General features: G+C 47.8%; 3 protein-coding genes and 1 long non-coding RNA gene across 4 annotated transcripts; 2 read left to right on the top strand and 2 right to left on the bottom strand.

Annotated features, from left to right (window-relative positions):
• The first annotated feature begins 668 nt into the window (after window positions 1-668).
• On the top strand, window positions 669-23,543 carry LOC135814186 (probable serine racemase). Its single transcript, XM_065327268.1, has 10 exons — window positions 669-853; window positions 2,711-2,978; window positions 3,599-3,640; window positions 4,299-4,465; window positions 7,801-7,885; window positions 8,225-8,351; window positions 9,695-9,745; window positions 20,899-21,026; window positions 21,378-21,428; window positions 22,668-23,543. The coding sequence occupies exons 2-10, from the start codon at window positions 2,796-2,798 to the stop codon at window positions 22,809-22,811; spliced, it is 978 nt and encodes a 325-aa protein (XP_065183340.1). The 5' UTR covers window positions 669-853; window positions 2,711-2,795; the 3' UTR covers window positions 22,812-23,543.
• Window positions 10,688-13,592, top strand: LOC135814182 (uncharacterized). Its single transcript, XM_065327265.1, has 2 exons — window positions 10,688-11,056; window positions 11,415-13,592. Exons 1-2 carry the CDS (start codon window positions 10,703-10,705, stop codon window positions 13,014-13,016), a joined length of 1,956 nt encoding a protein of 651 aa, XP_065183337.1. The 5' UTR covers window positions 10,688-10,702; the 3' UTR covers window positions 13,017-13,592.
• Window positions 13,818-15,965, bottom strand: LOC135814183 (uncharacterized). Its single transcript, XM_065327266.1, has one exon. The coding sequence runs from the start codon at window positions 15,907-15,909 to the stop codon at window positions 14,164-14,166; it is 1,746 nt and encodes a 581-aa protein (XP_065183338.1). The 5' UTR covers window positions 15,910-15,965; the 3' UTR covers window positions 13,818-14,163.
• Window positions 16,345-19,911, bottom strand: LOC135814188 (uncharacterized). The gene is made up of 3 exons (XR_010553162.1): window positions 19,602-19,911; window positions 17,849-17,996; window positions 16,345-17,316 (listed from the first exon to the last, which is right to left on the bottom strand). It is a non-coding gene; the product is annotated as an uncharacterized LOC135814188 (long non-coding RNA).
• Window positions 23,544-25,234: the final 1,691 nt, after the last annotated feature.

Here is a 25,234-nt window from a genome sequence, read left to right as displayed (position 1 = left end):
CCCCCCCCCCCAGAGTGTGCAACGCCGATCCAGCTCTGCATAGGGTCTTGGTCGAGCGGAATCGGATCTTCTGATGTCATGCGTACCCTCCACACCAGCGCAAGGCCGGTCTCGAGGCAGGGCACCATTGTTTTTGATCCAAGAGTACCCGCGACTCCCCGGGTTCCCTTCAGATGTGTACGGTATTATGACGCAAAGATCCGATTCCGCTCGACCAAGACCCTATGCAGAGCTGGATCAGGCGTTGCACACTCTGGGGGTTATGTACTCTTGGCGCCGTGAATGCACATACATGTACACACTGGAATCACTGAGAGTGATAACCATGAGAACCGACCCGGGGGTTATGGACTCTTGAATTGTCGATATACAAGTACAGTACCGGTATTGATACCGTGGCAAGACCAAGACGGCAAGAGTATCATAATGGACTCTTGCACCACCTGCTAGAAAAGCCCAATGGTGACCATGCAGGCTACAGTAGTACACTGTACAGACAGACTCAGCTGTGGTGATGGATTCTTCAACTCCATGATCATGTCATGATGATCAAGAATACATGATTACCCACCATCAAGAGTACATGAAAACATTTTCATGTTCTCTTGCCACCATGCATTATCCATGCTCTCATTTTTGAATTTCTTTTCAAAAGTCAAAAAAATATTTTTAAATATAAACCCAGATAAAAAAGAACAAGAGGGGAGACGTCTATACGTACATTATAGACATCGATATTGCATTGGTCAACAACCTAGCAGGCCAGGAACTTTACTTCTTGGAGCTTACGGTTGACGAGAACAGCAGTGTCGATACACGACCAAACGGAGAGAGAACTATTGTGCAAATAATTGTAAGTTTATTTCAATTTCATTGAAGTTCGTGTCTATTGTCAGTCTGACAGTATTGGCATACAGTCTAGAGCTGCAGGTGTATTTCACAGCTGGCACAGGACACTATTTTTCTTGTGTGAAAAAGCCACCACACCTTTGGGTTACTACTCACATAATAAGTTCTTCGAAAATACACGTAGTACATGTAGTCATGAACATTCGAAATTGTTCGAACATACCAAGTTACAATTTTGAAAATTAATAAAATCCTATCTTTAAGCCCTCATACCACGAATACAAGTTGCACTGTACTCTGTGGTACGTATTATCTACTCACACGGACTACCGGATAAAAGAGGACCGAATGAGCGCGAGTTCCGACTGTGCGTTCAAAACCCATTCGAATGCGCAATGTCTTACTTGTTAGGGGGCGCGTCGACAAGGATTCCCCTCAAAAGATGTATCAGGGCAGGCGCCACTGGTATGGTTGGTGGGGCCATGGCCGTACCAGTTTTTGCCTATTCCAGAGTGCATAGGCTGCTCAGTGTGCAATTGATTGTCTGGAAGTACTTGTAATAAGCTATCCTCACACACTCCTCGCTAGAGTCTCTCCCTCCTAAACTATTCTTCTTGCCCAATGAGGTCTACTGCGCTAGCTGTCGTATCTGTTGCTACATTGTAGAGAAATATGTAGCTGAAACAAACAAGATATGATGCATAGAGCTAGAGATGTATATTCCCAATTTTTTAAATTGGGCATAAGGAATTAATCAGTCCTGTAGCCGACCTGGGGCCGTACCGTCCCTCAGAAGCTGGCTCTGGGTCTGTATATTGGTGCATTATTCCAGTGGTGTCTAGTGAAATTTGACCTCATGAATACCGTAAAGTACCGCCAGAGCGCCCCGTCTCGCGAGAGCGCCCCACCTTGATTTTACAGCCAGGGAAAGGAAAATCGTATGGCAGAGTGCAACGAAGTTTGTACGATGTGAGAATCTTAGTGTACTAAGATCACGCTTGGCAGGGTTTTGTGTGGAGCTTCTGTCCGCTCGAAGGTACGGATTGACTGCAAAACGTGCAATATGTGTACAAGGTTCATGTCGTATGACCTACAGACAGCAGACCACCTCCACAATACGACCACGAAAGGATGAGATGGTGGGGCGCTCTGGCGGTACTTTACGGTACAGCTTCTCGGTGACAGCCCACTACGAATACTGGGCCGCTGTACTGTGGACACGGCTCTGCTTGATGTTGATTTGCCCAGACTTCACTTGCCTCCACTGTACATGGTATTCATGCCTTCAGCACGAATGTTATCCCTGTAGTGGCCTTTACCGGGTGATGGTGTCCTTTGCAGCATCCACATTCCTATGCAATGCACTTGTACAGTAAAGTACCGTTGATCCCCCCCCTCCCCCCCCCCTCCCCCCCTCCCCCCCCTCCCCCTCCCCCCCTCCCCCCTCCCCCCTCCCCCCCTCCCCCCTCCCCCCCTCTCTAATTGCCGCCCCCTGTCGATTTTCTGCCTGTGAAGCGACTTCGGTGTATACAAAGAAATACGATGTTGAAACGAACCATGCACTGCTGTACACAATATGTGCCAGTACTGCAGGATGAAAATGTGCACAATCCAGCACATCGAGTCGGAGCTTCCACGTTGTTGTACATCGTACTGCACTTGACAGCCTTGATCTAATTCCCGCCCCCTGCCGAAAACCCAGCTGGGAAGCGACATGGCGTGGGAGGGGGGGGGGGGGGGGATCAACTGTACTTGACGGTATTATGTAGTAAATCGCCCTGACCTATATGAGTTCTTGTCAGTCAGGATATGATCACCATGTGTACTCACACGGTTTTTTTCTCTCTTTTCCACTGCACAGGTAGAATACAGCACGGCGAGTGCAGGATTACACTGTGCGCCCGCGGTAGTGCTAGCAGCAGTGGCAACGACAAGAAGTAAGGACGATGGCGTACGCAATTGACCTAGCGGCAGTGCGTGCCGCTCATGAGCGCATCCAGCACCTGGTGCACCGCACGGCCATTGCCACTAACAACACGGTGAACCAGTCTACGGGCCTGGAGGTCTTCTTCAAGCCCGAGAACACGCAGCTGACGGGTGCCTTCAAGTTGCGTGGCGCTCTGAATGCGGTCAGTGTTGGCTAGCAGTACCCGTGGAGAGGAGGCTTTGCTCTGTGTGTGCTGCATATGTGACTGAGTCCTAGGGGTGAAACGGTTACCCTTTAAGGAAACAAACGGGTATCTGGCTTAACGGGCGGGTTATCGGGTACCCTTTATCCGCCATACTTTTTCCAAAAACATTGCATTTGCTTGTGATCGTAAGCGCAACATGTCTTTTACAGGCAATCTGATAGGGGAGAGATTTTCGGGCAACAGTTACTACTATAGTCTTCCGGATTTCACGCCAGGAGAATGTGCGAAGTCATGCAAGTACAGTACACCGCGGCAAGCAGAGCGTGCACACTCACTGCCCTACATGCAAACAGTGAAAATTGTCGTAGCTACAATGGTTACTGTGATATGTAGCAGGATTGAACGAGGAAAAACACACTCAAAACTACATGTGCACCCAACTGTACAACTGTACAAGCAAGCTTATAATGCTGTACCCTACCATCCTACACGACTATCGGGTACTCGTTTGCTAACGGATCAGCAGCTAAACAGACGGGTACCCGGGTTACCCGGATCACCCCTTTCACCCCTATGTGACTCAATGATTATTGTTGCTATGTTTGGACTCTCTCCAGATACTGCATCTCAAGGAGACCAATCCGAACTGCAAAGGTGTGGTAAGTTGGTCCGTGTGAACACTATGGGCAATCACTGATCAGTGCAGTAAAAAGTACATAATTAATGCTGAAATTGCATTGTACACAGGACCGCTGGAAGCAGTTTTTGATTGGTCCGGTAGTAACATGGCCTTTCATACTTTGTGGATGATATGGCGGGTACGTATGCCGTCCACAGTGGGACACATGTGCTGGTGGTCGAACAGTTGGTCCGGTAATAACCTGACCAACCGGACCGGTTCCGGCGGGCCTGGTACACACTCAATCTGCATGCATGACCGTTTACTGCTACTGAGCCACATTGCATGGACTTGTATGCATGTGTGTGTGTTGATTTGGTCATGGACTGGCTTGGCAATCATACAATATACTGCAGAGCACATGTAGAAACAAACTTCTTAGCACTATTGGTGGTGCTGCTGCTGGCGCTGGTGGTGGTGGTGCTGCTGCTGGTGCTGGTGGTGGTGCTGCTGCTACTGCTGCTGCTACTGCTGCTGCTGCTGGTGGTGGTGCTGCTGCTACTGCTGCTGCTGCTGGTGGTGGTGCTGCTGCTGCTGCTGATGCTGGCGCTGGTGGTGTTGCTGCTGTGACCGTTGCTGATGATGTTGCCCTTTTGGCTATTATCATTTACACCATGCTTGTTGTTATGCTCATGCAGGTCACACATAGCAGTGGTAATCACGGTCAAGCATTGTCCTATGCTGCTGCACGTGCCAAGATACCGTGCACTGTTGTCGTACCAGAGAACGCACCCAGTGTTAAAGTTAAAGGTATCCGCAGTCACGGTGCCAAGGTTGTCTTATGTGAGGCCACTGCTCAGGCACGGTATGTCTTCTTATGTTTGTTTGTTTATGTGTGTGTGTGTGTGTGTGTGTGTGTGTGTGTGTGCGTGTGTGTGTGTGTGTGTGTGTGCACGTGTGTGTGCACGTGCGTGTGTGTGTGTGTGTGTGTGTGTGTGTGTGTGTGTCAGTGACGGAGTTATCTGTAGCTCCCAGGAGGGGCAAGAGAAATGCTGGCTGCAGCATTTTGCCCGTCTATTGAACATTCGCAGCACCTTCGATGCTACCATCTTTGACCACATTGAGCAGCGTGAAGTTGATGAGTCACTCGGCCAACTTCCCTCGCTAGAGGACCTCACTATGGCTATACGCCAGCTGGCTAATTGCAAGGCTCCTGGTTCATCTGGAATTGCACCTGAACTGCTTAAAGCTGGTGGTACACCATTGCTTGAGGCTCTGCTTGATGTTATTCACACTGCATGGACCAATGGAACGGTTCCCCAGGATTGGCGGGATGCCCAACTCATCCCGATTCCCAAAAAGGGTGACTTGACCAACTGCAACAACTGGCGCGGCATTGCCCTCCTAGATGTCGCTGGCAAGGTTTGTGGCCGTCTCATTCAGGACCGTCTCCAACTTGTCGCGGAACAAGAACTTCCAGAATCTCAGTGTGGCTTTCGCCCTGGTCGCAGCTGCGCTGATGCCATCTTTTCCATTCGCCAGCTCATCGAGAAATCGTACGAGCACCGTCAGAAGCTGTTCTTTGTCTTCGTAGACCTGAAGAAAGCATATGATTCCGTACCACACCAAGCTTTCTGGCTAGCATTGGGGAGGCTAGGCATTCCTGAAGGGCTCCTCAATCTAATCCAATCGTTCCACGAGAGCATGCAGGCAGCTGTGCGCGTCGGTGCCAGCACTACCGAGTCGTTTGCGGTCAACAATGGCCTCCGTCAAGGCTGTGTGATGGCCCCAGTACTTTTTAATCTGTACTTCGGTGTTGTGCTTGAGCGGTGGGCACAAGTGATGCAGGACAGCGACCATCCACCTGGCATCCCCATCCAATTTAGCATCAATGGCAACCTTTTCTCTAAGCCCGCTCGCCAGTCTACTGCCGCAATCATCAACGACATTGAGTACGCAGATGACGCGGTCTTGCTCGCTGAAGACCGCCCTGGTGCTGAGAAGTGCCTTGAAACATTCTGCACGGTTGCCTCTTCCTTTGGCCTCTGCGTCAACGCAGCTAAAACGAAATTTCTCGTGGCAGGTAGCCAAGTCAACATGCCTGATAGAGCCGATATGAACGTCAACGGTGATACTGTGGAGCACGTTCCATCCTTCATTTATCTGGGGTCCGTCGTGACACCGGATGCCCGCTCCTCTACTGACGTCAGTCGCCGCATAGCTGAGGCTTCCAAAGCCTTTGGAGCTCTTCTTCCAGTCTTGTCAGATCGCTCGCTGTCATTAGTCAGTAAGCGAAAGCTATGCGTGGCCTGTGTCTTGTCCATTTTGCTGTACGGCAGTGAGTGTTGGACGCCCTTGAAAGCTGATAGTAGACGTTTGGATGCCTTCCATCATGGCTGCATCCGCACAATATTAGCCATCCCTCGCAGTCAGCAGCAATCCGATCGCATCACGTCTGCGCAGTTACGTCGTCACTGGGGTGACCCAGTACCACTCTCTGTTAAGATGCGCCATCGTCGTTTAGAGTGGCTTGGTCATGTGGCTCGGATGTCGGAGGACCGTGTCCCATTGCAGCTGTTGTTTGGTCGTTTGTTGGCTGCGCGCCCCTTCTGCGGTCCCAGGCGCAGGTGGAGAGACGTTGTGGCTACTGACACGAAGTCCATTCCAAACTGGTTTGATTGCGCACAAGACCGGTCAGCTTGGCGAGAGCAGATTCTGGTTTTTCAGCCTCCTCGGGCAGTAGAGAAATCCGTACTCTGCTCATCTTGCAACTGGGCTTTCTCTCGTCCTCAAGACAAGGCACGGCACAAGTGTTTGGCTGAGCGCCAACTTCCCGTCCACCAACAGCGTGGTTCAGCACAGTGCGTCAGTTGCTGCCGATGGTTCCGTAGTAAGGGTGGGCTTGCAGTTCATCGCTGCCAGCCTGCACTCTCTGAACATGCAGATACGGCATTGACGGCATCTCTCGCTAGTTGCTGCTTTCAGCATTGTCAACGCTGCAATCGCTGCTTCAAGTCCCGGGCTGGTTTTAACCGCCATAACTGCAACCGTGGAAAACGTCTTGCTGCAGCCGATAGGGAATCACTGCCGCTGATCTGCATGCATTGCCCGAAGCGTTTCCGACGACAGCAAGATTTGACGAGGCATCAGAAGTCCTGCCAATGACGGTGCCCTCCAAACTCTGGCCCCCTCCGGGGGTGACATTGCCCAATGGGCAGTCATGCTTTAGTAGTAGTAGTAGTGTGAGAGAGAGAGAGAGAGAGAGAGAGAGAGATAGATAGATAGAGAGAGAGAGAGAGAGAGAGAGAGAGAGAGAGAGAGAGAGAGAGAGAGAGAGAGAGAGAGAGATCATGTGTGCATGGGCAGGAATGGATGCGTCTGTGTAAGTGTGTCTGCTGTGACTGCGATGGTGCTTGCCACAACGATTACCATGCCGTTTTCTCCATGTACTGCTGTAAGTTCTGTAAGTGTGTTGTTGGCTGAGCTGGTGAGGTGGAATGCAGGTTCATGTACTGACACAGATACCGTAAAGTACCGCCAGAGTGCCCCGTCTCGCGAGAAAGACCCACCCTGATTTTACAGCCAGGGAAAGGAAAATCATATGGCAGAGTGCAACGAAGTTTGTACGATGTGAGAACCTTAGTGTACTAAGGTCACACTTGGCAGGTTTTGTGCGGAGCTCGTGTCCGGTGGAAGGTGCGGATTGACTGCAAAACATGCAATATGTGTACAAGGTTCATGTCGTATGACCTACAGACAGCAGACCACCTCCACAATACGACCACGAAAGGACGAGATGGCGGGGTGCTCTCGCGGTACTTTGCGGCAATACTAATGGACTGTGTTGACAAGGTATTGAGTTGTTTATCGTACTCATATATACAGGAATTTACCTGTAGTGGATTATTGGATTGCTTTTCTATTAACCATCTCTCCGTCCTTGTGTGTGTACATGCATGCGTGTGTGTGTGTGTGTGTGTGTGTGTGTGTGTGTGTGTGTGTGTGTGTGTGTGTGTGTGTGTGTGTGTGTGTGTGTGTGTGTGTGTGTGTGTGTGTGTGTGTGTGTGTGTGTGTGTGTGTGTGTCTGTATGTACGTGTTCGTGTATGTGTGCGTGTGTGTGTATGTGTACGTGTTTGTGTACGTGTGTGTATGTATGTGTACGTGTTCGTGTACGTGTATTTATATGCACACATCCTCAGGCAAGAGACATGTGATCGGCTGGCAGCACAGGAAAACCTGACAGCCATTCCGTCCTACAATTATCCTGATGTCATGTCCGGGCAGGTAGGGTACTTGGGAGCTGGTTTAGCTTGATTGATCTATTGAGAAATCTATGTAAGCACATCCGCATGGAAATTGTGGACAAGGAATCCGACTGAGAAACTGGTGCCTGCATCCCTGAGTTGGTAATTATTACTGTGCACAGTGTTTGCTGTGAATCTTTACAACTGTCGCTGTGTACCGGGCTTGCATGGGTATGTGGTGCGGTGACCTATTTGATTCCATGCTGGCCTTGGTGCGAAGACAGATTTGTGCACACTGCACCAGTGCAATAATAATGTCTTACATACTCGTACGTATCATTGTGGACAGGTTGTAGGCTGCTGCTCTCTGTCTTGTCAGGGTACGATATCGCTGGAGTTACTGGATCAAGTACCAGACCTGGATGCTATCCTTGTAGCTATCAGCGGTGGAGGCTTAGCATCTGGTGTTCTCATGGCCGCCAAGAGCATCAAGCCCTCTATAAAGGGTGAGTATTGGCAGCAGTGCTGAGTACTGTAGGACTCCCCTTTTCAGGGCACCCTCCGCGGGGCACGCTGGGTCGGGCACGCTGGGTCGGGCATTGCCCGGAACACGGAACATGCATCCTGATTGCATGCAAGTACATGTAGCAACCTTTATGCCAATCAATATTCTCTGGTTCAGGTGTTTGGGCTGAAAAGCCATTCTTTGTGACTGGAGAGGGGAAGGTGGGTGGTACAGGGCAGCCGTGTTGGTGAGACTTGAGGCACTCCGACATGGCTACCCTGTAGCACCCACCTTCTCATTGTTCTCTTTTGTCCTTTTCATGTTCTCCCACTGTTCCCTTCCCCGGCGGGGCAGTGTTTATTGAAGTAAAAAAAGAGTAAAAAATGAAGAAAAAAAGGTAGGGGGTCGGAAAGGTGCCCGGTATACTGGTAGACTAGAGTGTCCAGGTCTGGGGAGTCTGGATTAGGGGAGTTTCCCTGTACACTGCTACACTGCTACACTGCTACTGTGCTAGGCAGTGTGCCAGTAAGTGGAGACAGTGCTGCTCAGTGATATCCTGGCATCGTGAGTCAATTCTGTGCTGGGCACTGCTAGGGTATAGTCAAAAGCCTGCGAACACTGCGTTGTGCATGGGTATACGGCGCTTACTCCGCCCGGGTTTCTGTGAGCACGGCTGTGGATCTAGAGTGACATACAGAACCACCGGAAGCAGGTTTTGATTGGTCCTGCCATACCGTAATGTGTTGTGTATGATGCTGGGTACACATGACCTCATAATGTATTGTGTATGATGCTGGGTACACATGACCTCATAATGTGTTGTGTATGATGCTGGGTACACATGACCTCATAATGTGTTGTGTATGATGCTGGGTACACATGACCTCATAATGTGTTGTGTATGATGCTGGGTACACATGACCTCATAATGTGTTGTGTATGATGCTGGGTACACATGACCTCCTCGGTAGTAACCATGCGTTGGTGGTCCGGTGGTGGCCTGATTATGACCAACCAGACCGGTTTCGTCGGGCCTGCCATACAGTGCAGACGAAGTCTTTATGACATTACTCAATCTGCGGACAGAACTGTTTCGTCCTTTGTGGACTCGTCAGCGCAGCACAGAGAAAATGAGGCCGAACCTGATAGCAATGAAAAATAAATTTTCCGAAGCCAAATTTAAACCAGGTCCGAACGTACCTTGCCAGAGTGCTCAAACTGACAAGTCAGTGCTTTATGACGTTATGTAGTTATCACATGTCTATGCCTGTGCATGCATGCATGTGTGTATTGTGGATTGTGCGCGTACACTGTGTGTGCATATTCATGTGGTGTATCATGTAGTTTTCATTGTGGAACCGAAGGAGAAGATGCTGGAGGAGTGCATTAGAAGTGGTAGGTAACAATAACTATCATCACAGCATGCGGGTCAATGTTTTTTGTTCGTCCCTAAGAGAACCTCTCTCTCTCTCTCTCTCTCTCTCTCTCTCTTTCTCTCTCTCTCTTTCTCTCTCTCTCTCTCTCTCTCTCTCTCTCTCTTTCTCTCTCTCTCTCTCTCTCTCTCTCTCTCTCTCTCTCTCTCTCTCTCTCTCTCTCTCTCTCTCTCTCTCTCTCTCTCTCTCTCTCTCTCTCTCTCTCTCTCTCTCTCTCTCTCTCTCTCTCTCTCTCTCTCTCTCTCTCTCTCTCTCTCTCTCTCTCTCTCTCTCTCTCTCTCTCTCTCTCTCTCTCTCTCTCTCTCTCTCTCTCTCTCTCTCTCTCTCTCTCTCTCTCTCTCTCTCTCTTAGAATACGGGTACAACAGAAATGGAAGCTGGAGAATGTCGCAGAATGTCGCCGTGCGACTACCCTGATCTAATAATACTCATGCCAGTTGCACTACAAACAATCCACTCATGGCATCTTGCTCTAAAAGGCGAGCTGCCTGCAAACTTGGATTCACACAAGAACCATGACAACACGAGGTCAATCTTGGTGATCAGAAAAAAGAGGCTGATTAGGAACGCGCATGCCTAATTTATACGGGCCAAGATCGCGCATGCCTAATTTGCGCACGTACCATACTGCGCATGCCTATAGCCATTCAGAATATGGAAGGAGCGCGGCAAGGTCAGAAAAAGTTTTTTTTCCTGATGAGGCCAAAATAGACCCTTTGCATATGCGGCCAAAAAGGCTGCGTTTTGTACGCCACGCGTCATACCCATGACTCACCATTGTCACGTGCACGGTGTTTCTTCAAAATGGGACATGTCGTGAACATGGTGAAGGAGATTGAATGTTTGGCAATTGAGAATGCCACTTTGACGTCCATATTTTCACTTTCATCGTGCTCTACCACTGGTCTGTATTGATTGTTATGATGGACACGGAGCCTGTAGTCTCATCTGACCCACTGCAGCCAGTAGTTACCCCCAAGTTATCTGTGTATGCCGAGAAATTGGATTCCATTGGGAAGAAACGATATGAAGAGAAATTGTCTTTGCTTTCTGGATTCGACCCAATGCTGGGCATTCCTCGTGGTGCGAAACCTGTTGAGCCGTGTGTGGAAATGTCTGACCTTATGTCCTACTTGGTCCATGAAACGAGTTTCTGCTCCAAAAAGCAGTTTAAAGCAAAGAAGGGCCTTGACGCATATAACCAGTTCGTATCAGGTTGGGTGAAGGAAGTGAAGTCGTTCGAGTGCTGCGGGAAACATGTCACTGTAGCACGGGTAAGAGTTTTGTTCATCACAATAAATAATCACTCTTCATCGGTAACACTAGTATGGCAGAACTGACAAAACTGAATCTGCTGAGTTGGCTATTTACTCCTGATTAGTATGTGTGTATGAAAGTGGTTCAAATTTTGAACTTATAGGGGAATAATTGATAAACAAATTTCAGCACATGTACTAGATGCGCCACTTACTGTGCCATGAGATTGTGACTTGACGTAGTACTTACTATACCCTTCTTGCGGACATGTCCAGGGCTATATTTCTCAGTATGCATATGTACAAATTATTCCAAATTGTTGGTGAGTGATGAACGTGCATTCCATGTGTTCCATGTGCTCCATGTCTCTCACAGGTCCGTCACTCACAAAGGTTCAGCGAAACACCACTACACTGTTGGCTTATCACAGACCCCGATGGTGTTGTCTGCTGTGCGCACTGCAACTGTATGGCAGGCTTGGGAGAAACGTGCACACATGTTGCTGCTACTCTGTTTTTCCTGGAGGCTGTTCATCGGCATAAGGAACCCGCCGCGACCGTAACTGGAGTGCCATGCCAGTGGAAGGTCCCAACCTTTCAGAAGGAAATGGAGTATGCCAGGGTAGCAGACATTGATTTCTCGTCGCCTCAGCAGAGGCAGGAAGCACTTGATCGAGATGTGTCACCTCCCCCAAGCCCAAAGCGCCTCTGTGTGAAGCTACCCTCAGACGCCGAGAAGCAGTGCTTCTATAAGACCCTTGCGTCCCTGAAAACGAAGCCCGCCGTCCTGTCCGTCATCAAGCCTTTCCTATCAGGTTATGTACCAGCATCAACTTCACCCACCCTCCCGAAGCCACTGAATAGCCTTTATCAAGAGGAATGCCTCGCTATGAGCCATGAGCAGCTTCTTGATGTGTGTGCACAGAGTAATGTGGACATAAGCGAGAGGGAAGTGGCAGCTGTTGAGACAGCTACAAGGATGCAATCTGGCAGCAGAGTGTGGTTTGAACAAAGAGCCGGCCGTGTGACGGCTTCCCGAATGTATGATATATGTCACACATCTGCGCAGTCTCCATCCAGGAGCCTCATCCAGGCTATATGCTACCCCGATCCTCTGCCAAAGGGTGCTCCCTCTACACGCTGGGGACAAGAACACGAAGGCCCTGCACGGGAGCGGTACACTGCTATGATATCTGCCAATCACATGAATTTCGAGGTGTCTGATTCTGGTTTAGTCATCAGCAAGGAGCTGCCATTCATCGCTGCCTCACCGGATGGCATTGTCCAATGTGATTGTTGTGGATCCGGTCTGGTGGAGGTGAAGTGCCCTTATACTCATCGGGGGACTCCATTGGATTCGGCTTCCCAGGACAAGAAGTTTTGCCTGGAAATGGTTGGGAGCAAGTTACAGCTCAAGCGGACTCACGCTTATTATTTGCAAATCCAGACCCAGCTGTATGTTACGGGAGCAGATTTCTGTGATTTGTGTTTGTGCCTCTTCTGTGAGGATGGCAAGAATGATTTACATGTTGAACGCATCTACCCGGACTGTGATGCCTGGAAGGACTTCATTACAAAGGCGAAGAAGTTCTTCTTTGGGTGCATCTTGCCAGAGCTCGTTGGGAAATGGTATACGTCCAAGGGTGCTCGTCTTAGTATTGGCACTACCATGGGCCCTCAACAACCACCACCAATGTTGTCGCCTGCCAGAGAAGCCACATCTTCCTCGACAGTCCAAATGACGACGCAAAGCCTCTCTCTTCAGTCAGCTGCGAGCATCGCCCAAGTCCAGTATCCGATGGCGTCGAGTCTGGCACTTCATTCGCCGTCAATGGTGAAGGCCTGCTGCAAGAGTGGATGCTCCTATTCTTTAGATCTTCGTCCTTGCCGCTGTGGTCACCACTTTCATCATATATGTACGACTGATGAGGATGGAAAGCTGTGTGCTTGCTGTTATACAGCGTACCCCTTTTTATAGTCATTGACGTATTCGTCATTTTGTGTTATTTATGGTGGTAGTGCCACTCATTAACCACTATAGTTTCCCTTGCCACTGGAAATGACCTTAGCATATATAGCTCGCGTGTGTGTGTGTGTGCGCGCGCGCGCGTGTGTGTGTGTGTGCACATGTGTGTGTGTGCGTGCGTGTGTGCCTGTACGCACAATGAACGAACAGCTTTTCGCTATCATTGCTGTTGCAATGGGCAAGTAACGGGTGTGTGTATGTGTTTATGAAGAAGGATTCCGGTTGTATACCCCAGTGACACAGTACTCTCTTGGCTGCCTGGCCCCTAACTACTGTACTGCGGGCATGACCATTACAAGTTAGTCTAGTAGGATGTTTTTGTTTATAACCTGAGAATGTGGAGAGCATGAACGCGAATGTTTTCTGATTTTCTGAATTTCTTTGCTAAATTTGATTTCTTCTTTGCCTGCCTGACGTACGAGTAGTAGTTTTGTACAAGTATCTCTCCACATCTGCTAATATTAGTCCGTAAAAGCGGCATCCTTCCTTGGCTGTTCCCCAGTCCAATACAATACCACTACCTCACAAAGCATTGTGTTTGCTGGTCTCAACCATGCAGGGAGTGAAAATATATCCCATGCTCTGCTTGCTGTATATTGAAGTCAAGCGAGAAGTAGGTATTGCTGCATGCTAAGAAGCCCCTGGTGTATTGTCACAAGCTAACAATACAGCGGATATAGGGACACGATTTTGAGGCCCGGAGGCATGTCGTTGTAACCAATGTTGACTGTACATGTATGTGGGACACAAGACGAGTAAATCGTTATAAATTTTTTCAAACTGTATCTACGGGACTGCATGGCAGCTCTCAGATTGCGGGATAAGATCAGAAGATACAAGCAACAGAGGAAAAAGCCCACAGCCAACATGTTCGGTGTCTCCGCTGTCACCGTGAACAAATCAAGTGAAACGAAAAAAGATCATGATATGGCAGTGTCATTACAATGAAGGTAACTTGCAAATCTGGAAACTGTAAAAAGGACAACTGTGATTTCAGCAACAACAAAACACACACACACACTCTACAGCCATCACGTTCGGGCTCTCCACCGTCTCCGTGGACAAGTCAAGTGAAGTCGAAACGGGTCATCGGGTGTAGTCACTCGAAAGGCACAACCGAATCACAGAGATTGGTCAGGGCACAACATACAGGAATGATACGGCAAATCAAAGGTCGGTCATCTCCAGAGCGACTACGCAGGAAATCAATCGGCAGTATTCCTCGCAAAATAGAATATTTCTTGCGGAGATTCCCAATAACTCGTTCGACGTGGATGCGCACGTTTGCGATGCTGCGGGTGGTATGCACATCATCGGCCGACAGTTGCTTCTTACCCCTTGTGAACGCTGGGATGTGGAGCTTGGCTCCCTGCACGGCAACTAGCTCCTGGATGTCAAAGCCACGGTCTGCAAGGACAATGTCTCCAGGTAAAAGGTTTGACAAGAACTGAGAGTGCTGGGTTAGATACTTGTCACTGACGCGCCCGCCCCACGGCTCGGAGATGAAGGAGATGACACCTTGCGGGGTGATCCCAATCAGCACTTTAATTGTGTTATGTTGTTTGTAGTTCGACCATGTCTGGGCACGGGTGTACAAGTTTGAAGGCCTGTCTATGAACACTTCGAAGCAGTCGATGATTGATGACACTTTCACGCCAAACGCCTCCCTGAAACAAACTGGTGTTGTCGCTTGTAGCTCCTCCCTCCCTGGCCAGACAACCAAATGTGATAGTCGACGGTCCATGGCTGTATACCATTTGGTAAGAATGCGGGAAATGGTGCCAGCCGATACACCCATCCGATGGCCCAGGTCTTGTAATGATGAGTCCAACCGTAACTTCACAAGGGCAACAACCATCTCTTGAAACGGGGACAAGGCACAGCCAAATGAGTCTGGCATTCCCTCACGCACATGCTCGTACACAGCCAGTAACATCTCGAAGGTTGGCAAACCCGTAAAGAACCGCACATCGCCATCATTTTGCAACTTGGCTTGCGTGAACGGCGCGTGACTGGCCAATTTGCCTTCAAGCACCTTGTATTCCGCTGTCAGCTTGGTCAGCCTATCTTGCAAGCCCTTGTTCTCTGTAGATAGCCTGGCCAGCTGCACCTGGACGTCCAAGTTGTTGGAGCTAGCCGTTGGAGCATGGAGGGAAGAAGGTGAGAAGGTGGCTTCCGTTAAAGATTGAAAGGCAAATGTTATATCATCACCAGATAACAACGTCCCCACGCATTTGTCATTGGTGTCCTTACTGCCTTCTTCAGAAAAGTCTAGCTCTTGAACCAGCTGGCCAGGTGGAAAATTGGATAAATCCATGCTCTCCTCCACAAGGACGTCACTCTCATCATCAACATCATGTGGCGGTGACAGATCTAAAGCAGCAGGCCCAGCATCAGGTGATGGTGGTGGTTGTAACGAGGCAACGCCAACATCACACAGATGTGGCGGATCATTGACATCCAATGAAGCTGCAGCCTCTGAATGGGCCTCCTCCACTCTCTGTCTGGCTTTGCGACGGGCATAACGCTCCACTACCTGCTCCTCACTCGCCTTCCTTTTGCCAGGACCAGGCAAATTCTTCGAAGGAACCCAATCTGGGTTTGTTTTGTCCCAGAGTTCAGAAGGGCGGCCGGAAATGAAATGATCGCTGCAAACACGAGCATCATCCAATGTCTTCCCAACTAGGTCTGCTCTGGCTATCGCTGCAATCCACAGCCGTCGCCTCTCCTTGACCAGTTCGATGTCAGCACTTTTCGTTTTCGAGTTCACATTGGGAAGAGAAAACCTCTTGATTTTATCTCGACCCGTCCGCTTCGTACAGCGGGCAATAGAACATATACCCATCACCACAATGGACACAGACTACAGAAATGCAAAAAGCGGACTGCTTGGCAAGGAACAAGCGCAAGAAGAAGGGGAAGAAAACTCTAATATCAATTTGAAAACAATAATAATTTATTATAATCGAGGATGGGACATGTCCCAACAGTAGGATCGCCAGATTCAAAAAAGCCGTCTAAAAGTTGCACTTTTATTAGCAGTCGCGGGAAATTTGAAGCCCTTCGTGGAGGAAAATTCTCAAGACAACAAAATGCCGACGAAAACAAAGACAGCCACCGCACCGAGAATACTCCACTTCGCTTCGATTCTTTGCGCTCTACACAATCCTACGGATACACACTCCCCTGAGATCTTTTCGCGACGGCCACAGATGAGAAACAGCGTCGTCCTCGTCGGCTTTCTGGATGGTAAATATATTCTTGGATTCAAAACGTCCCTCCGCAGATTTCGTGCCGCATTGTTTGGCACTAACCGATTGCAATTCTTTTTGCATGTGTGCACAGATATTGCTTAGATGTATCGGTGAGAGGATTCTTTTTAGTGCCAGTTATCGAGTTAGTCTGTTCTCGCCAGGTTTTCAGCAGTCATATTTTATTAGAAATTCGCGTCATATAGTCATAATGATTATCATACTGGCGAGCTACTGCAACACAGCCGAAATCAGAAACAGTGGGTGGAGGCTGGAAACTATACCACCATGATACCACCATAACAAGGAATGAAAATAAACACTTACTTGGATAATAGAAATGGGACGAACACATGCGGCAATGTCAGCAATGTGGCCCGGAACGCGCAATATGTGAAGAGCCATACCAGTTTACACATCCACAAACTGTACAAGACTGCGAAGCCAGAAAGCCGTCAACAGCATAATGTATGTATAAGCTGGCCTCGCATAAAGCCTGATAACGGTATAGCGAAATGGCCGGCAGCGAAGAGTAGCCGGCCAACCGGCGAAGCCACTGTGCAGTGCTGACGACTGTGAGGGTGACATGCACTGCCACGTATCCCAAATGCCAAAGCGCCATGCTAATTCTTAGTAGCTACATGATAGACTAGCATGTGGAATGCGTCAACAGCGATCACAAAACAGCCACGGCGGGACTCGCCAAACTTGTTCTCCGATACAGTAGTATCTGCAAGTCAACTTCCAGATAGAGGTGACACCAGAAGGTTGGTATTGCAGCACATGTTACAATGCCTAGCTGCACATCCTGACAGGCAACTTGTGGATAGGGTAGCGTGCACCAGCCAGCACAGACCACCAGGTACAGGCCATCATCACCATCACTGATCAATCACGGCATCGTGCTTCACCGAGATGGGTCGGACATGCGGCAGTTCCTCTACAACTCAATCCTGGAGCAGCGATGGAATCTTCTGCGGCAGAGGCAAGAACCAGACACCCTGCACACAGCAACACAAAAAAGCAACAACTCCAGAATGGCACCAACTAAGGTAAGAAGTATCTACAATGGGCGCGTCCTATTACACAAAATCTCGTCGTTTCTAGAATTCAGAAATTACACACTCGACGTACACGCCATGCTAGGTACACTTGCGGGCGAGGGTGTACGGGATCCCACGTGATCCCCCTTTACGATTTCTACGTGTAGTTTGTTTACATAGCCGCAATCCGTTCATTCTGGTCATTCAAGGATTATAAAACCTGGGTCGAGAATGTGTAATCGAAAGAGCCCAATGTAATGTATGATACATGTATGTGATTGACGTGGTATGGCAACGTGAGCATAGAATTGGCGATTTGGCAAGTTTGGCTTATCGTATGCAAGCGAGAGATATGCCATTCGAACTGCTATCAAATTGTCTTAACCTCTGGAAGTCACTGCGGTGAATGTTTGAAGCAGAATATACACAATAGTATACAGTGCTAGAGGCCAAGCCACACAGTTACATGCAGAATCAAGCATGTACACACCTTCCTGATCGACGTGGTGGAAACATATAGACATTCGGCTGAGCTGATAAACATTGCTGCCATGCATACATTGCTATAATGTCAATGGTTGACCGACACATGTCTGTCGGGGTTCAGAAAGGTATGCTGCACACGTTCTCCATGACATCTGTAGATAACACACAAAATAACACGCAGTGGTAAAGAATCAACTGCGAAGACACCTGTCGTGGTTTCCACAGGACCGATATACCACACGTAGACATCGCGACAAATACATGTACCGCGGCAACATTTTCAACTCATGTAATGCCTAGTCATGGGTTTCTGTACTCAACAAGTAATGCTGTACAGATGCAAGAAATTTCATAGAATCTTGTAGAATCCTGTAGACTGTGTTGGGTGTTGAATGTACCGAAAAACGTGTTCACTGCTCTTTGCTTTATGAAACGTGCCCTGAAGGCATTTCATACGGAACCATTTTTCCAAAGAAGATCTAGCTAGTCTTGAGCTCTATCCAAAGTGATGAAGCTGGAAAAGCGATTGTCTTCCCATGATTATTGGTCTAAATTGGTCGATCAAATGTGCATGTATGGCACACAACGAACACCCAAGCAGGAATACAAACAACTACGGGAATTCGTACATCTGTACAACGTGCACAAGGACCATTGATAAAGTGATCCAGATTCAAGACTGCAACGGCAAGTGTACAGACTCAATAACGATCACAGCAGCAACACGGGTCCCAGGAGGAGCGACAGCAGCAACAATGCTAAAAAAAGCAACACCAGCGGTAGCGGTAATGCCAGTGGCAGCAGCAGCAACAATCGCAGCAGCAGCAGTACAACCCACTGAGGGCATGCTCACATTGCGACCAAAACCGGTGGCCATGCGCAAAAGCGGGTAAGTTGAATGGCAACAGCACACACATGAACTGAACGTCACAGTTACGTTACAAATCCTGATTGCGGCCTCAGTGGGGGGGGGGGGGGGGGGAGTATGTGCAGCGTGAGCGCACCTCAAGCACCAGCACAAACCTTGCAGCAAATCTGCACAACCCTTCAAAGCCCCACAATTTGTTGCTGCAAAATAACCCGTCGTAATAGCACAACTAGCTGTAGCACCAACCCCTGACAACAACCATTTGCAGCACCTATCGTCACATAATCAACCCAAATCTCCTCATTAGCAACAGCAGCAGCAGCATCATCATGTTCAGCTACGACAACCACAGTGGTACCAGCACAAACAGCTCCAACAGCAGGAACATGACGCGGCTTATGATGTGCATGGTATATTATAATTATGTATACTGCAGTGTACCAAGAATCTTTTCGGACTATCCCCTACTGCTATATTATGAAAAATCTAAAGATTTCCTGGCGTATTCACCTCCATTATTTGAGCAATACAAATCCATACTCAAGGAAATCTTTAGAGTACCACAGTACTCACTGGCTAAATGCTACTTTTTTCAAGTCCAAGCATTATGGAAGGCACGACATTACTTTACATCATTTGCTCTTTGTCAATAGATGCGTCACACATGCATTGCCCATGATTGCTATACTAAACAGAGACATATCGCCCCTGATATGTGCGAAAATATTACGTCGTGATTTTCACGTAATGGCAACACACCTCTGGGAATTTCGTGCCGCGTTGTGTGGCAAGCACCCACACTGCTTTCTTTTGTTGTTTGATAAACTAGAGTGTTGCGGCAACCTACCCACCAAGTGGCTTTAGTGCCAGTTATACAGTTTTCACTTACCAGCCAGTTCTTTCGAGCCCAATGATTGATGAATGCAAATGGAAATGACGACGTCCAACAAACATCAGCCCTGTAACTTCGCTTCACGCAGCTCATCCTCAAACTAATATCATATTGGGGTAGAAGGTATCCCTACGGAGCCGAAAACACCCTTTGATTGCCCTTGACCGGCCACTGAGACGACGAGGGCCAGGTAGAGTCCTCCACAAATTTCGGAATTTCGGCCATTCCTGAAGGCCTGAAAAGACGGCGTCATGGGGGCTTTGTTTCCCGCGGTTGCAAATAAAACTGGCCCTTGAGTAGGGCTTGGCGATCCTACTGCCAAGTTGCTTCCAACCTAGCACGGGTCCCTGACGTCATGATAATGATGACATAATGCGTACGCTGTGCAAAGGGTCTATTCAAAAAAAATTCAAAGTGCGAAAATCCAACCAAAATTAAATACAGGTCCTCCCTCATTAGTAGATAATCTCTGGGCCATCGAAAAAGTTATCTTATAACGAGACTTATCTTGTAGCAGGACTTGCAGCTAAAGGTGAAATAGGCACTACTTCGTACTTACCGGGGCTACCCTCGATACAACATAAATTATCGATGCTTCAACTCGTTATAAGATAATTGAAAATCTCCAAGTTACTCCAACATAACTCTTCCTTTGATGCAAAGCCACCACTCCCCTTATTCATGGCTCACACATGACGGGTTTACGTGGCTCTAGTAAAAAAAAAAAAAAAAAAAAAAAAAAAAAAAAAAAAAAAAAAAGGATCGTCCATATTCACGAATACATAGACATAATACGTTTCCTCTTTCTGCTTTATCCAACGTGTTTTGGCCTTGGTCCTGCATGGTCAATATTATCTTATACTGAGGGTTTGGCACTCCAGGGACCTGGTCAAAGAGTCGTTATAACGGATTTTATGTACTAACGGATTATGTTGTAACCGGACCTGTAAACAGTTGTATAGACCACGTTTTGCCAGGGGATTTCAGCTTTCTATTTACTAACGGGGTTTATGTAGTAACCGGACTCGTTATAATGAGGGAGGACCTGTAGTAGGCTCTAGCACTACACATTTATGTCTAAGTGATAATTATGGAAATTACGATCGCGTTCGCGACAGAGAAGGCACGAGCCAAGCTCTCTCTACTATACGTCTCTACACAACTTGTCCAAGAAGTTTGTCCCCAAATCAACATGCGTGGCCACTTGGCCTCCGGGGCAAAACACTGTACTGCAGATCAGTCTGTGTGTACATTGCGAACTGTCATGCTGTGTGTATGCTTTGCTTTGGTTCAGGCGAGCGTCTGTGGCCCAACCCGCCACGCTTGATGAATACAATTGCTGATGGTATGCGTATCCAGCAGCCAGGCAGTCTGACCTGGCCAATCATACGAGATATGGCCGAGAAGTCCACCGTTGCTCTGGTATGTGGAAAGCTAGATTAAGCCAAACTGTTGCGTGTGTGTGGTCATTGGCCAATGATGCCGTATCTTACCCGTATGTCTCGTTTAGTCTGGATCATACTAGAAGCAAATTATTACTGGAATACCAACTACCGAAAGGGACAACTCCGTCCACAGCTAACAGCCACTGATTCAATATTACAGGAACAATTGGTCCAGAATTCTTCAATGAACCACTTCTGGAAGAAGGTATTGGAGTGAGTGAAGCATAGGGAGGTTTTAGGTTCTTCCTGCTCCTAGCTAGAGTGTTCCGATGTATAGTTCTGTTCAAATTTCAAATTACTCTGCTTTGCGTTGACGTTTGGCTTGCAGGAGGATGAGGAAATCATTGCTGGAATGAAGTTTGCTTTCGAAAACATGAAGGTTAGTGCGGTCATGTAATGAGTTCACTGCCGTACAGCCTTTGTGTGCGGCTGCGGTCAAAGAGACTGGGATGTGTTGTGCTGTGGCACCGGTTGTGCTATAGTGATCTCAGTAGGGGTGCGCTGTTGAAATGTTGAGCTGCATGGCCAGGACTGCCATAGGGGACATTCCATAGTCCTCACCAGCTACTTGGATGTTTCCATGTGTTCATTGTAACCAATCAGGTTCATGCTGTTGATCGTAGTGTGCCCGTAATCAGCTAAAACACTGTTCTGTTGTCTGATGCCTTCGTCTGTTAATTTATGACCTTTCTGGAGACGCCACAGAGTGCACAATTGCGTGTACGTGTTGCACTGCATGTCACTGATTGTTTGGTCGTGATGCCCTACTCTACTTTACTGTGTTCTGTGGGCTGTTATACATGTAGTTGCTCTGTCATGTGATCCAATGCCAGTATCAATTCTATCATAAAAACTCACTTGATGAACGTAACTACTTGAGTACTTGAGTCGTTATGAAATGCCGACCCGATGTACTCTGGGCTGTCCTGCTGTGTGACTTGCTTGAGAAGTGTTTCCAAAGTTCGCAGTCAGTGTACGTATGGTGATTGGGCTGCAATGCACTACCGCTGTGCAGCAAATCTGCTAGTAGTACTCAGTAACTGCACTGTTGCCTTGGTTTGTGTGATAACTGTTACATAGCGGGGGCAGCTGTCGATGAGACATTCCCCTGTCCTGCAATTGATAGTGTTGTGTACTATGATGAATCAGGTGTGGCACCCTGCTGTTACAGAGTCTCTACTTTGGTGCTATGTGTTCTGTACTGATTACAGTTACATAACTACTTACATGGCCCCTATGCTCCTGTTACATGTCCCGTCATTTGCCAAATGTTTGTGTGTACATGTTGTACATAATTATGTATTGTGTAAGCATTTTACCTGTGCATTTTTGTGCAAGACCTGCTGTGCTTTATTATGCTGGGCTGAGTGGGGACGGCCCAGCAATTTCTTGAGTGATTCTGGGTGTGCCCCAGGCGGTTACTTGGCGTCCAATTTGTAGTGAGATAGCTCAATAGACTCGGATGCAGAGCCAATGAGATAGCTAAATGTTTCCCCTTTTTGCTCCAAGTGCCCTGGTTCTGAATGGATTTACTCGCCATTAATGACACTATCGTCTCCGGTAACAGGACTTGATGAGGTGTTTTTCCATGTGGCGTATTTGTCTGCGCTTAATATAGATGGTGGTTGAACCCAGCGGTGCGTCGACAGTGGCTGCAGTGCTCAGCGACCGCTTCAAGGACCTCGCCAAGGAGCACGGTCTCAAGCGAGTGGCCGTCATTATCAGCGGTGGTAATGTTGACTTGCACAACCTGCCGTGGTGACCTGCCTCAGCGGCAAGCCGGCAACCATCCATCACTCGAGTAAGCTGTTGAGGTGACCTGTGAGTATACTGTGGTTACAGGCATGGTTGTGGAGTATGTTTAAGGATCAGGTGCTGCGCAGCGGGTGTACACCCTTCATGCTCTTCACTGTATACGTCCACAATTCGACAAAGTGATGAACTACCCCTACGTTGTTGTAGCAATAGGCGTTGCAGGCCTTTAACATTGGCAGCTTAGTCTAGTTTAGATAGGCGATATACAGTGACCTAGTGCATTGCTCACTGTTCACCCCAGTGTGGCTGGACTATTGGCAAAGCTTTCGGCAATTTGTTTCCCTCGCTTTCATCTGTTAAAAACAAGCGAGGCAATAGCCAAACACATCCTTTCGATTAGGGCGTGTTATTTAACAAATTCACGTGCGCTCTAGTCGAGTGCACTAGAGTGACTTCATATACTGAAGTATGTTTTTATCAGTTGGAATTTCTATTTAGTCACCCTCTACCTTTTGATCTATATTTGCGATGTTCGATTTGGAACTAGTTTTGAACGCTTGATGTGTGTTAGGTTCAAGTTTTCTTTTGATTTCATTCACACACTCAGTCATACACATTTTTAGCCATTGGCTAAATACGTGACGCGAATTTTTTGTTTTGTTAGGTATCTTTCGAGGCTTTGAGGTCTTTTTAAAGACCTTTGAAGGTAAATGTTGAAAGAAAACCCGTTTGAAATGTCTGTTCTCTTTTTTCGTACTGCTGGTGTATAGTGAGAAAAGCATGACCATAATATGGTCATGCTTTTCTCACTATGATGGCCAAGACTGCATACACCAGAGTCATCTAGCATTACAGACTAACGCATGGTTGATTGTCTATTTTCAAAATGCTTAGTACTTCCTGATGCGATGATGGGTATGTGGATCCTATCTCGCCGCCTTGCTCCACTAGTCCACGTTTTCTGACACCCAGCCATTGGGTGCGCTGACTGACGTCTCTCGTGCGGATTGTATGTACTGTAAAAGCCGTATATATAACGAAGTGCTAACTTTAACGAGTTAACGAGGAGAAATCTGTCGTTAAAATAGAAATCGTTATTCAGAAATCGATAAATATACTGTCCTATTGAGCGTTGAGAATGAGTGAGAATCGTTACCTTTGGTACACGTAAACTAGTCAATTTTGGGAAATCGTTATATATGCGCCTCGTTAGAATAATGGCTTTTACAGTACTCTCCGTGTTTTCTTGTTGATTGCTTACTAAGTATACTTTCTCTGGCTCGTAAAAATTGTTGCTCTCGTATCATATGTGCGCATAGAACTACGACAAGTAACTAGTTTACTGAACCGGAGAAGGTACATTTTCATGTACGCATCCACAGTAGGCCCCATGTATGGAACGGGATATTGCAATGGCATCCATATGTATGTTTGTACATGTACTGCGCCTGACAAACCACTGCTTGTGATGCCTCCTCTCTGTACATACACCCATCCGAATCATGGCTCAACCGAATAACCTCTGTTATGTACGTAAGTAACGTAACATGTGTGGAGAAGCACTGCTTGAGGCTGTTGTAGTTCACACGGCTCATCTTGTAAGGTATCCTTTATTTAGATTCAGGTGGCAAGGTGTGGTGTGGACGTGAAGAAAAACCAGGTGGACATGCCAGTGCTGTTGTCCTATTGCAGCACAGGAAGGTTAGGGGTGACAGCGCTTTGTTTCGGGTGCTATGTAACATGATATTGTCCCCGTGCCATATGCCATACTGTAGTGAGGCTGATGAGAGGTGACTACTGGACATGGATGTGCCGGATTATGCGGCATGTGGGTTGAGTGCGACTTGAATGATGAAGCAAGTTGCAACATTTTACTCTCGATTTTTCTTTCACCAGTTGGTGTTTCTCTTCTTCGCCACCCCACCTTCAACTTGGTGCATTGAGTTTGAGGTCACGGGTTTTGGCCGGGAGCTGCCGTTCCAGCTCAAAGTGTTTTTATTTGCACGTTTTGTGGATGTTTTAGGATGTTAACATAATTATAACTGTTGCTTGTAGCCCAAGTATTATTATGTACTTTGAAGTATTGTAGTGCCAGGTCTTTGACGGTACATGTACCTTATTCCTGCTGGGCATGTTTCTAAGATTGTTTCCTTTAGGAGGTGACCCGCATGGACAATATCCAGCATTGATCTGTTTGAACCCTCACCGCTAGTTTGTAACCACCAGCCTTGAGGTAACTCTAGTGTTGTTCTTCGGTGATGGCTGTATTCTTTGTGTTGTCGATCTCTTGCCCACCGTACAGTCATCTTGCACTTGCTTCAAGTCGTGTTGGACTTGTATCTGTGTGAGTGGGTGTAGAAGGCCTGTGTGGTATAGGCTATCAAGGGGTATGCTAGATATGCTAGTGAATGATCGGTGTTGGTGGTGATG

This window comes from Sycon ciliatum, chromosome 4, assembly GCF_964019385.1.
Source record: "Sycon ciliatum chromosome 4, ocSycCili1.1, whole genome shotgun sequence".
NCBI lineage: Eukaryota > Metazoa > Porifera > Calcarea > Leucosolenida > Sycettidae > Sycon > Sycon ciliatum.
The sequence above is the reverse complement of the archived record's forward strand: the minus strand, read 5'-3'. Positions and strand labels throughout refer to the sequence as shown.

Bases quoted from the DNA above. Each gene is read 5' to 3' on its own strand.
- LOC135814186 (XM_065327268.1), top strand. From the start codon at position 2,796: ATGGCGTACGCAATTGACCTAGCGGCAGTGCGTGCCGCTCATGAGCGC. The intron at 3,641-4,298 runs GTAAGTTGGTCC...ATGCTCATGCAG, and splicing joins ATCCGAACTGCAAAGGTGTG to GTCACACATAGCAGTGGTAA. The intron at 4,466-7,800 runs GTATGTCTTCTT...ACACATCCTCAG, and splicing joins GAGGCCACTGCTCAGGCACG to GCAAGAGACATGTGATCGGC.
- LOC135814182 (XM_065327265.1), top strand. From the start codon at position 10,703: ATGATGGACACGGAGCCTGTAGTCTCATCTGACCCACTGCAGCCAGTA. The intron at 11,057-11,414 runs GTAAGAGTTTTG...TGTCTCTCACAG, and splicing joins AACATGTCACTGTAGCACGG to GTCCGTCACTCACAAAGGTT.
- LOC135814183 (XM_065327266.1), bottom strand. From the start codon at position 15,909: ATGGGTATATGTTCTATTGCCCGCTGTACGAAGCGGACGGGTCGAGAT.